The following is a 15,476-nucleotide window of genomic DNA, read 5'->3' as shown; positions in this document are numbered from 1 at the left end:
CTTTATTCTCCTTTCTAAACGATTTGGTTTGAGTTGTTGTTGCCGTGTTTTTCTAAAATGGAAATAATTCAGAAGAATTGAGCTCCTAAAGAAAGGGCACGCCGATTCCTCATGCAGCGGTCCTGGGTTCAGATAGGATTTCCGAGTTTGCTCGTGTTGACTGGGCCTTGCCGGGTGCTGGAGGGGAAGGGCTGGAAGAGGAACCAGGCAGGTCCCTGTTCTGAAAACGTGCCACCCAGACACAGCCCCAGAAACCAGATCGCTGCAGCGCCCCTCGGCGATCCCAGCAGGATGTGTACAGTTGACTGCGAGGCAGTCTGGGGGGTCTCACAGTGGGCTCCCTGGCCAGGACTCTGCGCCTTTCTACACCTCCATCTGAATTGCAAGCAGCCCTTTCTGAGTTGTGGGGTGTTGGGTGTGCTGCTTTACCTCTGTAAGCTTCAGTTTCCCCATGTATAAACAGGAGAATCTGGCTGCGCTTTATAAGGTTAATGAGAGAATAAAGTGAGACAATAGGAATAAAGCACTTAGCAGCATCTTTTGCATAAAGCGAGTTCTCAGTTTTACTCTGACCGCCACAGATATCTAGTAGCTAATATCAAACACAATAATTGTGGCTAATAGCTTAGGTCTGTTGAACACTCATGGACGGGCACTGTTCTGAGTGCTTTCTATGCACCACGTCATTTTATTCCTCTTGTAGTTCTTAGGCAGAAACTGTTATCCCCTTTCTTACAGGTGATGTGAGCAACGTGCAGAGAGAGGCAAAGTAACTTCATTCAGGACACACAGCTCTTAAATGGAGAGGTGGATTCCAACCCAGGCAGGCCCCTTTCAGAATGTGTGTGTGTGTGTATTTATTTATTGAGACAGTCTCGCTCCGTCGCCCAGGCTGTAGTACGGTGGTGCCTGCGATCTCAGCTCATTGCTACCAACGTCCCCCCCGCCCCGGGCCCAAGCGATTCTTGTGCCTCAGCCTCCCAAGTAGCTGGGTGGGATTACAGGCGCGTGCTACCACACCCAGCTAATTTTTTTTTTTAAAGTGGAGACAGGGTTTCACTGTGTTGGTCAGGGTAGTCTTGAACTCGTGGCCTCAGGTTATCTGCCCGCCTTGGCCTCCCAAAGTTCTGGGATTACAGACATGAGCCACTGTACCTGGCCGTTTTTGGTTTTAATTACTGCAGAAATATTGCAGGGGCACAGAGTTGAACAAATTGGCGGTACTTTTTTTTTAAGTAGGTTTTTAAAAATTGAAATGAAATACCCATGACATAAAATTTATCATTTTAGCCATTTTAAAGTGTATAACTAGGTAGTTCTTACTATAGTCACAATGCTATACATCCATCACCAGTAACTAATTCCAGAACATTTTATCACCTACAAAAGAAACCCCAACCCCATTAACAGTCATACCCCTTTTCTCCCCCTGTCCCTCAGCAGCCCTAATTTATCTTCTATCTGTGGATTTGCCTGCGCTGGACATTTCATACAAGTGGAAACATGCAACATACGGTCTTTTGTATTTGGTTTCTGTCCTTTAGCATAATGTTTTCAGAGTTTATGTTGTAGTATGTATCGGTACTTCATGCTTTTTTATGGCTGGATAATATTCCTTTGTATGGGTAACACCACATTTTGCTTATTCATTTATTCACTGATAGATATTTTCTTTGTTTCTGCCTTCTGGCAGTTGTGAGTAGGCTGCTGTGAACATGCAAGTAGGAGTTTTTATGTGAGCAAAAGTTTCTAATTATCTTAGGTATCCGCCTAGGAGTGGGGTAGTCTGAATATTTTAATTCTTATTGCACAAATACAGACATGACAGTGAGAAGTATTGGATCTTGGACTAGATTCCAGGTTTCTGATTCCATGTTGCTGCTGTTAGGCTCAGCTTCATTGTGCGTTTAGTCCTATACCAAAAATTGGCAGTGAAGGCAAATAAATCCCAAAAAGTCATGATACACCAATGACTAACTTCGTCAAACTGCTGACACAGAGTATGAGAAGCTTCTTAGATTTTTTCTCAAGAGTTAAATTTGAAGCTTTGAACACAAAGCAGTATTTGGTTCTATTTATTAAATAAAATTGTTTACAGCAGCATGTCAGGTGCTGAGGAGGAATATAAAGATGTGTGAGATCTGGCCGGGCGCATCCCAGTACTTTGGGAGGCTGAGGCGGACAGATCACGAGGATAGGAGTTTGAGACCAGCCTGGCCAATGTGGTGAAACCCGTCTCTACTTAAAAAAAAAAAATACAAAAATTCGCCAGGCGTAGTGGCACGCGCCTGTAGTACCAGCTACTTGGGAGGCTGAGGCAGAAGAATCGCTTGAACTTGGAAGGCAGAGGTTGTAGTGAGCTGAGATCGCAGCACTGCACTACAGCCTGGGTGACAGAGAGATACTCTGTCTCAAAAAGAAAAAAAAAGAAGTTGCGTGAGATCCCAGCCTCACACCATCACAAAACACCAGGAGGATTAAAGACTTAAACTGAAAAAGCAAAAGTGTAAAATTTATAGAAAATAATTCAAAAAAATTTCTTCATGACCTGAGGCTAAGGAGGGATTTCTGAAATAAAACGTAATGAGTACAAACCCTAAAGCAGAAAGATTGATGCATCTGTCTATTTCGAAATTAAGATATTCAGCCAGGTGCAGTGGCTCCCACCTGTAATCCCAGCACTTTGGGAGGCCAAGGCAGGTGGATGGCTTGAACTCACGAGTTCGAGACCAGCCTGGGCAACATGGCGAAACCCCATCTCTACCAGAAAAGAAAAAAAACAAAAAACAAAAAACCGGGCTCGGTGGTACATGTCTGTAGTCCCAACTACTTGAGATGCTGAGGTGGGAGGATGGCTTGAGCCCGGAAGGCGGAGGTTGCAGTGAGCTGTGACCATGCCACTGCACGTCAACCTGGGCAGTAGAGCCAGACCTTGTCTCAAAATAATAATGGCACATTTAATTCATCAAAGACACTGTAATGAGACACAAAACATACAGAGAGCTAGTATCTAGACTATTTAAAGAATTCTTACAATTCTGAGAGAAGAAGGAAAGGACAAAAGATAGGAACGGGCGTTTCAAAGATTACAAAACACAGACAGCACATACGTATAAAAAGGACTGTAGCCTTATTAGTAACCAGGGAAATGTAAATTAAAACCATAACGAGATACCATTTCACAGCCACCCTGTTGGCAGAAGGTGAAGCTTTGGACGCTACCAGCCAGTGACATTGAGGAGTGGCACGAACCTGCTGCTGGCAGGAGTGTGAATGGGTTCTGCTTCGCAAAAGCATTTGGCAGTGGAATGCATGTGGCCCAGCAGTTCAACCATGGGCAGATGCCTTTGAGAATTCTTGCACAGGTGTGCAGGAGATGGGGACAAGTGCTCCCTGCAGTGCTGTTCCTTACTGTATAGTCAAAACCAACAGAAACAATGCATGTGCCCAGCACCAGCAGCAGGGGGATCTGTGAACGGCAGTGCATCCGAACCGTGAGGTGCTGTGCAGCTGTAGAGGAGGATGGACTACAGCTGCAGGGGCATGGATGAGTCTCGCGAATAATGTTGAGTGAAAGAAAGAAGTCACCAAAGGGTCCATACAGTGTGGCTCCTTTACGTGAGGTTCAAAACCAGGCAAAACTTGGCAGTACTTTTACTGCTTCAGAATACATGCTTGGGGTATACAACTGTTTTGTTAAAAAAGTCAGAGAGTGACTACTCCAGAATTTAGGAGAGAGGCTGCCTCCAGGATAGAGGAGGGGCTGTAATCAGAGGAGCAGAGTACAGGACTTCCAGGACACTGGTTTTGTTAAGTAGACCGGTGGCTAGGTGGCTGTTTTATTGTTCTTTGAACTGTGCATAAAACGTTTTACATACTTCTGTATATATTTTAAAAATTTTGCCAGACGCGGTGGCTCACGCCTGTAATGACAGCAACTTTGGGAGGCCAAGATGGGTGGATCACTTGAGGTCAGGAGTTCAAGACCAGCCTGACCAACATGATGAAACCCCATCTCTACTAAAGATACAGAAATTAGCTGGGCATGGTGACAGGCACCTGTAGTCCTAGCTACGCAGGAGACTGAGGCAGGATAATTGCTTGAACCCAGAAGGCGGAGGTTGCAGTGAGCAGAAATGGCACCATTGCACTCCAGCCTGGAAGACAGAGCAAGACTCTGTCTAAAAACAAAATTTTTTTTTAGTTACAGAAAAATTTGTTTTCTATACATCTCCTGCCCTCCAGAGGCCTGTGCTCTCCTTAGACAACCAAGAAACCAAGATATAAGCAAGTTGAGTGTTTAAATAGAATCCAGAGCAGTGTGTGCTAAGTGCCACATGGGTGAGAGAGATGGAGAGGAACTCAGAGGCGGGGGCAGTGCCACGGCCTGGGAAGGGAAGAGACAGGAAGGAAGTTTCTCCCCAGGGCTGGCATGCTGGTGGTGCTTGTCAGGAAGTGATTGAACTGAGGAGAAGGCATGGGACTTGAAAGGTTAGGAAGAACAGAGGGTTTGGAGTGCTGAGTACAAGGCAGATTCACACTCTGAAAAAAAGTAAGATTTCTTTGAAAAAATGTTGTCAATGAAAACAGCCATAGCCCTGGAGCCTTACTGAAAAGCTGGATAATCCCAGCTGGTAAGGAGGGGGACCTCAGGTCTACCCTGGCCAGTCGAAGATGACAGGAATCTCTCCGACTTTCTGGCTCCTGAATACACACAGTGGTTTTAGCCTGAGGGAGGCTGCAGAGTTTTCAGCTTGTCTCTTCGCTGTCCTGAAAGCTGAGCTGACTGTTCATCCATCCCTTCCTCCCACTGTTTATCCTTATCCCCTGTGGCTGATGTAACAAATTGCCACAAAGGTAGTGGCTTAAAGTGACCCAGATGTCTCTTCCTTCTGGAGACGGGAATCTGAGATCATTCTGACTGGGCTGAAGTCAGGGTGTCAGCAGGGCTGTCTTCCTCTGCCAGCTTCCAGAGGCCACCCTCCGTCCCTGACTGGTGAGCCTCCCCTCTGTCCATCATCGAAACAGCAGCACAGAGCGCCCTCAACTCGAGCTCTCTCTGACCTCTCCCTCTGTAGTCACATTGCTCTCTGTCTTTGATCTTCCTGCCCCCCTTACAAGGACACATGATGACATTGGACCCACCCTCCCCAGCTCAGAGTCCTTAACTCAATCACATCTACAGAGTCCCTCTTGCCACTTAAGGTAACGTATTTACTGGGTCTGGGGATTAGGCTGTAGATATCCCTGGAGGCCATTACTCTGCCCAGCACACTGTTGTTCACTGGTGCTTTGATTGTCTTTTTTCTGTCCTACTTGCTTTGTCTTCTTTAAAACCCTGGCCAGTCTGCCTTGTGTTCTTTTACCACCCGCCCCACGTGACATGCATTTGGATAGCTTGGTGATGTCCATGTTTCAGCCAGGACTTTCCTCCCAGAACTCTTGGTTCATGAAGGTTTTTGAATTTGATTGGATTGCCCTTTACACTGCTAGGTGGAGTGGAGTCCCCTTCACTGTGGACTGGGATCGGGTTACAGGCCACAGCAGTGGTGCTTTGAAGAGGTGACTTTGCTCCTTGCAGTTATGACCATAATTGTCCCATGACGCTTTTGCAGTTGTAATGTTTCCTGTAGGTTTTTGATGACTTTTGACCTGTAGAAGTAGATAATGCTTAAAAGATAATAGGGAATTGCTCTTCTTTTTCTAGTTTGGAGACAGTTCTGGTTTTGTTTTGTTTTGTTCACAGATGTTTTAGTTTTCTGCAGAGATGAGAAAACAAAGCTTAAAAATTTTTTTTAAAAATTATTTTATATTTTTCCACCTTCATTGAAGTATAATTGACAAAGAAAATTATATAAATTTAAGGTGTACAACATGATTTGATATGTGTATACTTTGTGAAATGATCACTACAACCAAGTTAGTTAAGACATTCATCTCCTCAGTTACTTTTTTATTTCTTTTTTTTTTTTTTTTTTTTTTTGAGACAGAGTCTTGCTCTGTTGTCCAGGCTGGAGTGCAGTGGCCGGATCTCAGCTCACTGCAAGCTCCGCCTCCCGGGTTTTTGCCATTCTTCTGCCTCAGCCTCTGGAGTAGCTGGGACTACAGGCGTCCGCCACCTCGCCCGGCTAGTTTTTTGTATTTTTTAGTAGAGATGGGGTTTCACCGTTATTAGCCAGGATGGTCTTGATCTCTTGACCTCGTGATCCGCCCATCTCGGCCTCCCAAAGTACTGGGATTACAGGCTTGAACCACCGCGCCCGGCCTACTTTTTTATTTCTTTATGGTGAGAACACTTGAGATCTACCCTCTAAGCAGATTTTAAGCCTACAGTTCGGTATTGCTCACTACGGTCACCGTACTGTACATTAGATCTCCAGACATATGCATTTTATAATTGAAAGTTTATACCCTTTGACCAAAACTTCCCACCCATGCCCCTACCTCTAGCAACCACCATTCTACTCTCTGTTTAAGAAAACAAAGCTTTAGAATAACTTTTTGCAGGGAGATTGTACAGGAATCAGAATTTTACTGTGTTTTAGTATTGCTTTCTGCATCATGGGTTTCTCTAGGTTGTAGGCTGCCTTAGTCGGTTTTGAGCTGCTATAACAAAATACCATGAACTGGGTGGCTTGGAAACAGCAAACACTTTTCACAGTTTGGGAAGCTGAATTGTCCAAGATCAAGGTGGTGGAGCCCTCATTATCTGATCACCTCCCAAAGGCCCTCCCTTCTAAACCATCATCTGGGAGGTTAAGATTCAGGACCAGGAATCGGGTAGTGGGTCCGAATGCTCAGACCAGACCGCAGCACAGGTTAATATCTTTCACTAATCAAGCCACAAAACAGTAATGAGTCAGACACCTAAAGCAACTTTGACGAGTCTTGATATCTACATATGCCTTAGTGGGCTTCTAGGCTTAAATGTGTGATAAATTCCTTTGCAAGTTTCAGTGAGAGGCCATGAGCTTTTGAAATGTGGTGGCTTTCTTTTGTCATGAGAAAAATGTTGTTTTCCATCATGTACAGAGGGTAGGGAAGAAGATGGAGAGGAGGGAATGAGTTTTAATTTCCAGTTCTCTAACATTTTTGGCCCATCAGGGTGTGAGAGAATATGTGAAGTGTCTGGTGAGGCTGAGGAGCAGCAGAAGCCACAGAGCCTGTGCTCTCCGTGTGGCCCACCTTCATCCCCAGCTGGGCGACGAGGGCTCAGGACCCCTCCCCTCCCCTGCTGCGTTACCTTCCCAAACAAGCCCCACCAGCTCCCTCCCTTGGTGCTCAAGGAGGAGGTCCAAGCACTCCAGTCTGGCGTGACGGCGTCTCCAGTCTGCCTCTCCCAGCCTCCTTCAAGCCTGTGCACCTGCACACATGGGGCCTCACACAGGATGGCACAGCCTGTGCTGTCCGCGCGGGGGACTTCCCAGTGTTTCCTGAACAGGCCAGATCCTTGACAGTGCCGAGCCTTTCTCCGTGGGCCCAGGCCTGGGAGGCCCCTTCCCTCCTCTCTGCCCAGAGATTCTACTCACACTTCAAGACCCGTTTCACCCCAGTGGCACCCTTGCCACCTTACGTTGCAGTTGCTCGGTGTATCTTTCTCTGACTTCCGTGTATACCGGGTGGCACGGAGTCCTGGTTTATTCATGATGGTGTCCTCAGTCTCTGATGCTTTGTATTTTTCATTGCTGTTCTAGAAGTTTGGTTTTCCATGTAGATCTCGAGAGACTGTGGGACCAGTGACCATGTGTGTTTAGGCCCCTTCGCTGTGTGTTCACTATCCATTCCTAAATCGGCGTTTGAATGTATCAGTCTTCTGTGGGTTTTGTGGATATGAGTCAGATCTCTTCGTCTTGAGCTGCCTCTGAGGAATTAAAAACTTGCGTTTTTATCTGTCAAGGCTGAGGACCAGACCTTGAATGCCATCACCCCCTCTGATGTCTGTGATTTTTAAAATATACGTGGCAACCATAATATTAACACATGTTTAAGGTACTTGCACATGATGGTCGTCCCCTGACAAGATGGTGAGGGGTGTCTAGTGGGGGTGTTGAGAAGCTGGGCCATAATGGGCTTGAAGCCTCTCAGCCCCAGGTTCCTGTACTCACCTCTGCAGTGGGTGTGTCTCCTCTGCTGGCCTGAGTGGGAGGTCCCTGGTGGGTTTAGCACACAAGCTTTTCTTTCTGTAAAGGATCAAAGGAATTTGTGGGTGGTCTGCTCCTGAGCTGGGGGCTGAGATGGAGCCTGCCGTGTGGAGAGCGAGAGCCGGACAGGAAAAGACTCTGCCTGTGGGCTGCAGCCACAGATGTGGTAGTGTGGAGCTTCTTTGTGCCAGGATTTGTGGAAGGTGCTGGAGAAACAGAGAGGAGTAGAATTTGGCCTCTGCGCTGGAGGACTGCAGCCTGCTGGGGTGGTCAGAGACAGAACAGTTACAGCGCGGTGTGCGTGGTGGAGGAGAGGGAAAATGTGGACCAGAGGTTTCCTTTCATTTCCTCAGCACCTGACCCACTCACAGCCTCGGCCTCGGGGGGCTGCGCCCAAACACAGTGGGACACCTTCCTCCCTGCCACCGTGCCAGGAGATTAGACAGGTGGTGGACACCTGAACTCAGGTAGGCCAGCCAGAATCCCTGCCAGGAATTTGGAAAGAGAGGCCAGGACAGCCTGTGGCAATGTGGATGTTCCAGGGAACGCTGCAGGTGGAACTGAAGAAGGGGTGTGCAGAGCGAGGCAGCGGGAGGCCCATGTGAAACCCAGATAGGCAACAGGCAGAGAAAGGCACCAAGGGCAGCTGTGGCTGCTCCCTTCCCCGACGCCGGTGTGGTGCCTGGGTGGTGGTTCCCCAAGGGTCCCTGGGATTGGAATGGGCTTTTGTCCCATTTGATGAAATGTTCCCTAAGAAAAAAGGCATAGGAAAAGGGGGGCACCCTCCAGCTGTTCCTGAGGACACATGCACTGTGTCCCCAGCAGACGCCAGGCGCTTTTCTTAGTCTGAGAGGAGGGTACTTGGTGCTTAGTAAATGGTTTGCTGCCGTACGGAGATTCATGGCGTAAGAATTTTTGTGTTTTCTTGATTTTTGAGCACTTGGATGTTAGTTTAATATAGTTTTCCCAGCTGAACTAAGAGGAAAAGAAAAGCATTTGTTTCTTGTTGGTTTTATTCACAGATTGGCCTTAAGAGAAGGACAAAGCCGTATACTGCTGACGACCCAGAACTGGCAGACAGAAGGTAAGAGACCCCAGGGCAGGTAACAACCTCAGCAGAGAAACTGGGGCCCCCTGTGTTGTCAGCCACCTTTTGCTAGATATTTACTTCAAAAAGGTTCAGATTCTTGAAAAAAATCAGGCTGAAGGAGGAAGCTTCCGTCAGTGTGGGGTCCCTCCATGAGGCATGCCTGACCTTTTTGTAGCGAGAGCCTTACTCTGTACACTTGGAGCAACTAATTTCCCCACAAATACTGCTGTGACTACAACCCATTGATCTTGATATGTAGTATCTGTTTTTTCTTTTTCTTTTTTTTTTCTTATTTATTTATTTTTTTTGAGACAGAGTCTTGCTCTGTTGTCCAGGCTGGAGTGCAGTGGTGCACTGCAAGCTCTGCCTCCTGGGTTCACGCCGTTCTCCTGCCTCAGCCTCCCAAGTAGCTGGAACTACAGGCGCCCGCTACCACGCCTGGCTAATTTTTTATATTTTTGGTAGAGACGGGGTTTCACTGTGTTAGCCAGGATGGTCTCGATCTCCTGACCTCGTGATCTGCCCGCCTCGGCCTCCCAAAGTGCTGGGATTACAAGCGTGAGCCACCATGCCCGGCCTGTAGTTATGTATTTTTTCATTGAAAACATTGTTTTAACAGCCTAGATGTATGCCTACCTGTTATTAGAAGAATAAGCTTAATGTTCCAAGTGTCTAGGTTTCTTTAGTCATAGCTTGTTATTCCCAGTTTTATTACGTTTTGCTTGAGAAGTCCTGGTACATACAGGTAATTACATATAGGTCATTGTTTTTGCATTTACTTTCCTCATGGCCATGTGTTTGATTAGTTATGACAAAAGGCACACACATGTTTTATGAGTTATTTCTGGAACTCACAATTTAGGATGGTCTAACATAGAATATCAGGTGTTTTTTTGTTTTGTTTTGTTTTTTGGGTTTTTTTTTTTTTTTTTTTTTTTTTGAGATGGAGTCTAACTCTGTTGCCCAAGCTGGAGTGCAGTGGTGAAATCTCAGCTCACTGTAATATCCACCTGCTAGATTCAAGTGATTCTCCTTCCTCAGCCCCCCAAGTTGGGTATGCACTACCGCACCCAGCTAATTTTTGGATTTTTAGTAGAGATCAGGTTTCACCATGTTGGCCAGGCTGGTCTTGAACTCCTAACCTCAAGTGATCTGCCTGCCTCGGCCTCCCGAAGTGCTGGGATTACAGGTGTGAGCCACTGTCCCTGGCTGAAATTTCAGTTTTTACTGGTCTTACAGGATATTAATGTTTTAGGCATGTCTTTGGGAATCTGTTTTGGGCATGTCTTTGGGAATCCAGTAATTATGACTGTTCAAGGGCTGCAGCCAGTGTGAAAACTCTGATACCTGCCCCGTCATCAGCATATCCAGCAGCAGGAGGGTTGTGGGAGGGGCGGTGGCGCGCCTTCCTGTCATGCACATCTGGAAACAGGCATGCTCATTCGCTACCCAGAAGGGGGGCCCTAACTTTGAATATATTTCAAAGGATTGTCAATCAAAGGATTTGGGAGCAGTAAGGGATATTGGTGACTGCTGTATGGAAGATTGCTCAGAAAAAAGAAAGACTTCGTTGAACTAGACAGCTCATATTTTAGGTGATCTCAGCCAATCTGGTGCATAAAGAAAAATTACCCCAAAGGAGCATTTATTTTAGTTGTTTTTAGCTTAAGTATGTGGCTTATGTACTTAGGCAAATTTAAAATGTTTCCTTTTCCTGATTAACTTTGGCATTCTCATTGCGGGAGGTGAGTTTCTGTGCACAGAGCCCCAGTGGGCAGCATTTTACCTGTAGGGAATAAAGGGGCCCAACTTTTCATTTGAGGAAAACTTTTTTGTTTGTTTGTTTGTTTTGAGATGGAGTCTCACTGTGTCACCCGGGCTGGAGTGCAGTGGCCCGATCTTGACTCACTGCAACCTCCACCTCCCAGGTTCAAGCAATTCTCTGCCTCAGCCTCCCAAGTAGCTGAGACTACAGGCGCCCACCACCATATCCAGCTAATTTTTGTATTTTTAGTAGAGATGGGGTTTTACCATCTTGGCCAGACTGGTCTTGAACTTCTGACCACCCGCCTTGGCCTCCCAAAGTGCTGGGATTATAGGCATGAGCCACCGTGCCCGGCCGAGGAAAACATTTTTTAAACTTAATGCCACATTAGCTTAATTTGGTAACTTCATATGGTAGCAATATCAACTTCACACGGTACCACTATGGAACTTTCTGTTTTTGAGAGATTGTTTCCTTACCGTAGGGCATTTAGGAATCCTACTGCTTCTCCACTTCTTCAGTTTTCAGTCATATTTATTTTGTATGTTTTGTTGATTTGTAATTAACACTACACAGTTATATATATTTATTCAACAGTTTTTAAATTATTTTATATGCCTTTTGTCACAATATGGTGCCTTTCCTGTGCGTGTTCCATTTCAGTGGTTAATTTGTTTTCTTCTGCTTGGTTCCTTTTTTACTGTGCAAAACTTGGTTGAGCTCAAATTACACTGCAGTGGAGTAGGAGGGAATTCGCCCATTCTTTCCTAAACTTATGCTAATTTTTGCTGCTACTGTTGGGTATTTTCTTAGGTTCCAGACTTTTTTTTTTTTTCTATTTTAAAGGGATTTCTTTAAAAGTGACCACCCCCAGAAGTTTTATATTTCTTTTTCTTTTGGCTTAAAATCAATGTTCTTTTTAGAATATAAGCTGTGTCCTTGGGTTTGTGTGTATCTGAGTTCCCTGTAATATAAGTGTAGTCTATTGCAGTCGTTTTGATATTTTGTCTTTCACAGGATGAACACAGTTGGTTTAGCCTGATATGAAGTCCACTCACTCGGTCTGTGGCCAGGGCCCCCCATGCCTGGCCTTGGTCCACTTCTGCAGGGTCATCTCTGATTGCAGGCACACATCTACCAGATCATGTGACATTTTACATTATTTTGTTAAATGTCTGTGTCTTCACCTAGGGACGGTCATTTAGTTCATCTGTGAATCCTTCGAATCACAGTACATAGAACCTAGTAGGTGCTTAGTATGTGCTTGCTATGTGGACACTCACCAGAGTTGTGTTGGATTTTTCTGTCCTCAAATGTAAGGGACCAGGCAACATGATGGCTACAAATTAAGTTAGAAGATGGAGGAGTGCTCACTCTATTGTCATTTGAGAAGCCATTTTTTCCAGGCTTGGAGGGTATCTCTTTAAACAAAAAAATTTTTTTTTTAAATTGATGTAAAGGTTTTTGAAAGCCGAGTTTTGTCTCTAGTGGATTGTAAGCTTTTGAGGCCAAGGCCATGTCTTAGTGCCACCTCTGTTTCATCTCCTTTGTCCCTACACAGGTAGTAGGTCCTCCGTACATGCTGATTGTGAATAAAGCAAAGAAATAGAGGTACCTCCGCTGTATGAATTAGAAGCTTTGTGTTTGTTATTATTAGACTAGGAGCATGTTTCAGGTGCAGAGCATATTGTGTTTGTCTCTGTAGCCACAGCATGTAGTGTAGTACCTGATTTTAGTGGGAATTTGGTAACTTCTGGTAGTTATCTTGATTAGTCTCCTTGGAAGAAAGTAACTTTATAAGCTACAGATGTTAAATGATGAGATCATAAATTGACTGAATCTCCAGGCATGGTGGCTCACGCCTGTAATCCCAGCACTTTGGGAGGCCAAGGTGGGGGCGGATCACCTGAGGTCAGGAGTTCGAGACCATCCTGGCCAACATGGTGAAACCCCATCTCTACTAAAAATAAAAAATTAGCCAGGTGTGGTGGCATGTGCCTGTAGTCCCAGCTACTTGGGAGGCTGAGGCAGGATAATCGCTGGAACCCAGGAGGTAGAGGTTGCAGTGAACCAAGATCACACCACTGCACTCCAGCCTGGGCGACAGAGTGAGATTCTGTCTCATAGATAGATAGACAGACAGACAGACAGACTGAATCCATGGGTCACGTGCATTTGAAAAGTTATTGTTATTTGAATGCACAACTGACAAGATCTGATGCCCTCAGCTGGATGTCTTCACTCAGACTGTGTATGTTCCTTTAATTTATTAACCAAAGAGGCTCTCTCTCTTTCCTTCTCCCTGCAGGTTGCCATGGCTGCTGTTGACAGCTTCTACCTCTTGTACAGGGAAATCGCCAGGTCTTGCAATTGCTATATGGAAGCTCTAGCTTTGGTTGGAGCCTGGTATACGGCCAGAAAAAGCATCACTGTCATCTGTGACTTTTACAGCCTGATCAGGCTGCATTTTATCCCCCGCCTGGGGAGCAGAGCAGACTTGATCAAGCAGTATGGAAGATGGGCCGTTGTCAGTGGTAACCTACTTTATAATCAAAATAATCTTTTCTATGAAGTCGGATGCATTTTTCAAGGAGCTATTGAATTTAATGTGATGTTTTTATGGGAACATGCTGATAAAAAAATAAAACTTATGGCTCCTGCCGTGATTATGTTCACATTTTCTTACTGTTCTCATCTCAGGAAGAACTTGCCTCATGATTGGTATCCTTCCTATTCTGCTCTCTCCTGTTCCCAGGCCTCCTCCAGACCCACTTCCTACCACTTGCTTTTCCTTTTTGTTCTCTGTTTTAAAATTGTCTTTAGAAACTGTCACCACTTTCAGAAATGCTTCACGTATTTTGAATTTCATTTTAATTTATGAAGATTTCCCAGAAAAGCACCTCCTGCCACTCATTCAAGCCAGATAATAGTTTGAAAACAAATTCCTACTGTGTCTCCTAATCAATATGGTGAATGTAAAATAACTCCCTGTCTGTGTGTCAGGATATCTGGGAGAGTGTTTAGCATGCGCCCTTCACATTCCTGACTCAGCAACAGTGCCCTTGACTCGTAGATATTAGAACTCACTTGACTTCTAGTGTGAATTTTTCTCTGACTAAACCTGACAGGGGGTACTTCAGGTCCATTTTAAGGGTCACACCATGAAATGCGCATGCTCACTTTTCCTGACTTGCATCCTAGGTGCAACAGATGGGATTGGAAAAGCCTACGCTGAGGAGTTAGCAAGCCGAGGTCTCAATATCATCCTGATTAGTCGGAATGAGGAGAAGTTGCAGATTGTTGCTAAAGACATAGCCGACACGTACAAAGTGGAAACTGATATTATAGTTGCGGACTTCAGCAGCGGCCGTGAGATCTACCTTCCAATTCGAGAAGCCCTGAAGGACAGAGACATTGGCATCTTGGTAAATAACGTGGGTGTGTTTTATCCCTACCCGCAGTATTTCACTCAGCTCTCTGAGGACAAGCTCTGGGACATCATAAATGTGAACATAGCCGCCGCTAGTTTGATGGTCCATGTCGTGTTACCCGGAATGGTGGAGAGAAAGAAAGGTGCCATCGTCACGATCTCTTCTGGCTCCTGCTGCAAACCCACTCCTCAGCTGGCTGCATTTTCTGCTTCTAAGGTCAGATATTACTTACTGGAAGATGAAATCCTAATACCACAGAACATTTATTAACAATTGTTTGGTCTGATTTGTTGAACTCTTTGTCAGCAACTCACATTTGCTTATCCTGTATTTTTTCCTGAATTGATAATAAGCAAATCTTTTTTTTCTCCTGGATTTTCAAGTTCACCCAGAATTAAAAGTCTTTTCCTTCCCTCTGTCTCAACAGGCTTATTTAGACCACTTCAGCAGAGCCTTGCAGTATGAATATGCCTCTAAAGGAATCTTTGTACAGAGTCTAATCCCTTTCTATGTAGCCACCAGCATGACAGCACCCAGCAGCTTTCTGCACAGGTGCTCGTGGTTGGTGCCTTCGCCAAAAGTCTATGCACATCATGCTGTTTCTACTCTTGGAATTTCCAAAAGGACCACAGGGTACTGGTCCCATTCTATTCAGGTAGGAGTGTGCTTCAGGTCTCATAATTAGATTAATGCATCCTGAACCTTTCTCAGTGATACAGAGGAATCTGATTAAAGCCTAAGATGAGAATTATAAATTCTGACTTTGAAGCCTGACACTTAATAATTTTGGTTAAGACACTAAATTTTCTTTTGTGAGATTATTACATTAAAGAATTTTCAAAATTCTTTCAAAGTTCAATCTATGTGGCACCTCAAAGGTGAAATATACTGCTTTGGCCGGGGTGTGGTGGCTCATGTCTGTCATCCCAGCACTTTGGGAAGCTGAGGTGGGCGGATCACCTGAGGTCAGGAGTTTGAGCAGCCTGGCCTATATGGTGAAATCCCGTCTCTACTAAAAATACAAAAATTAGCTAGGTTTAGTGATGTGT

The 15,476-nt window shown here is 45.2% G+C and overlaps 1 protein-coding gene across 1 annotated transcript in view; it reads left to right on the top strand.

Moving 5' to 3' along the window:
- Positions 1–237: 237 nt before the first annotated feature.
- The window catches only part of HSDL1 (hydroxysteroid dehydrogenase like 1), a 22,254-nt gene continuing 7,015 nt past the window's right edge, over positions 238–15,476 (top strand). The window contains exons 1-5 of the mRNA XM_011971298.1: positions 238–386; positions 9,164–9,225; positions 13,305–13,530; positions 14,198–14,643; positions 14,855–15,082. Coding sequence (XP_011826688.1) covers positions 13,311–13,530; positions 14,198–14,643; positions 14,855–15,082 — 894 coding nt within the window. The 5' untranslated portion in view covers positions 238–386; positions 9,164–9,225; positions 13,305–13,310. The remainder of the gene's footprint in view (positions 387–9,163; positions 9,226–13,304; positions 13,531–14,197; positions 14,644–14,854; positions 15,083–15,476) is intronic.

The sequence above is a fragment of the Mandrillus leucophaeus genome, unplaced genomic scaffold (genome assembly GCF_000951045.1).
Source record: "Mandrillus leucophaeus isolate KB7577 unplaced genomic scaffold, Mleu.le_1.0 Scaffold10, whole genome shotgun sequence".
NCBI lineage: Eukaryota > Metazoa > Chordata > Mammalia > Primates > Cercopithecidae > Mandrillus > Mandrillus leucophaeus.
This window is presented reverse-complemented; position numbering and strand designations above follow the sequence as displayed.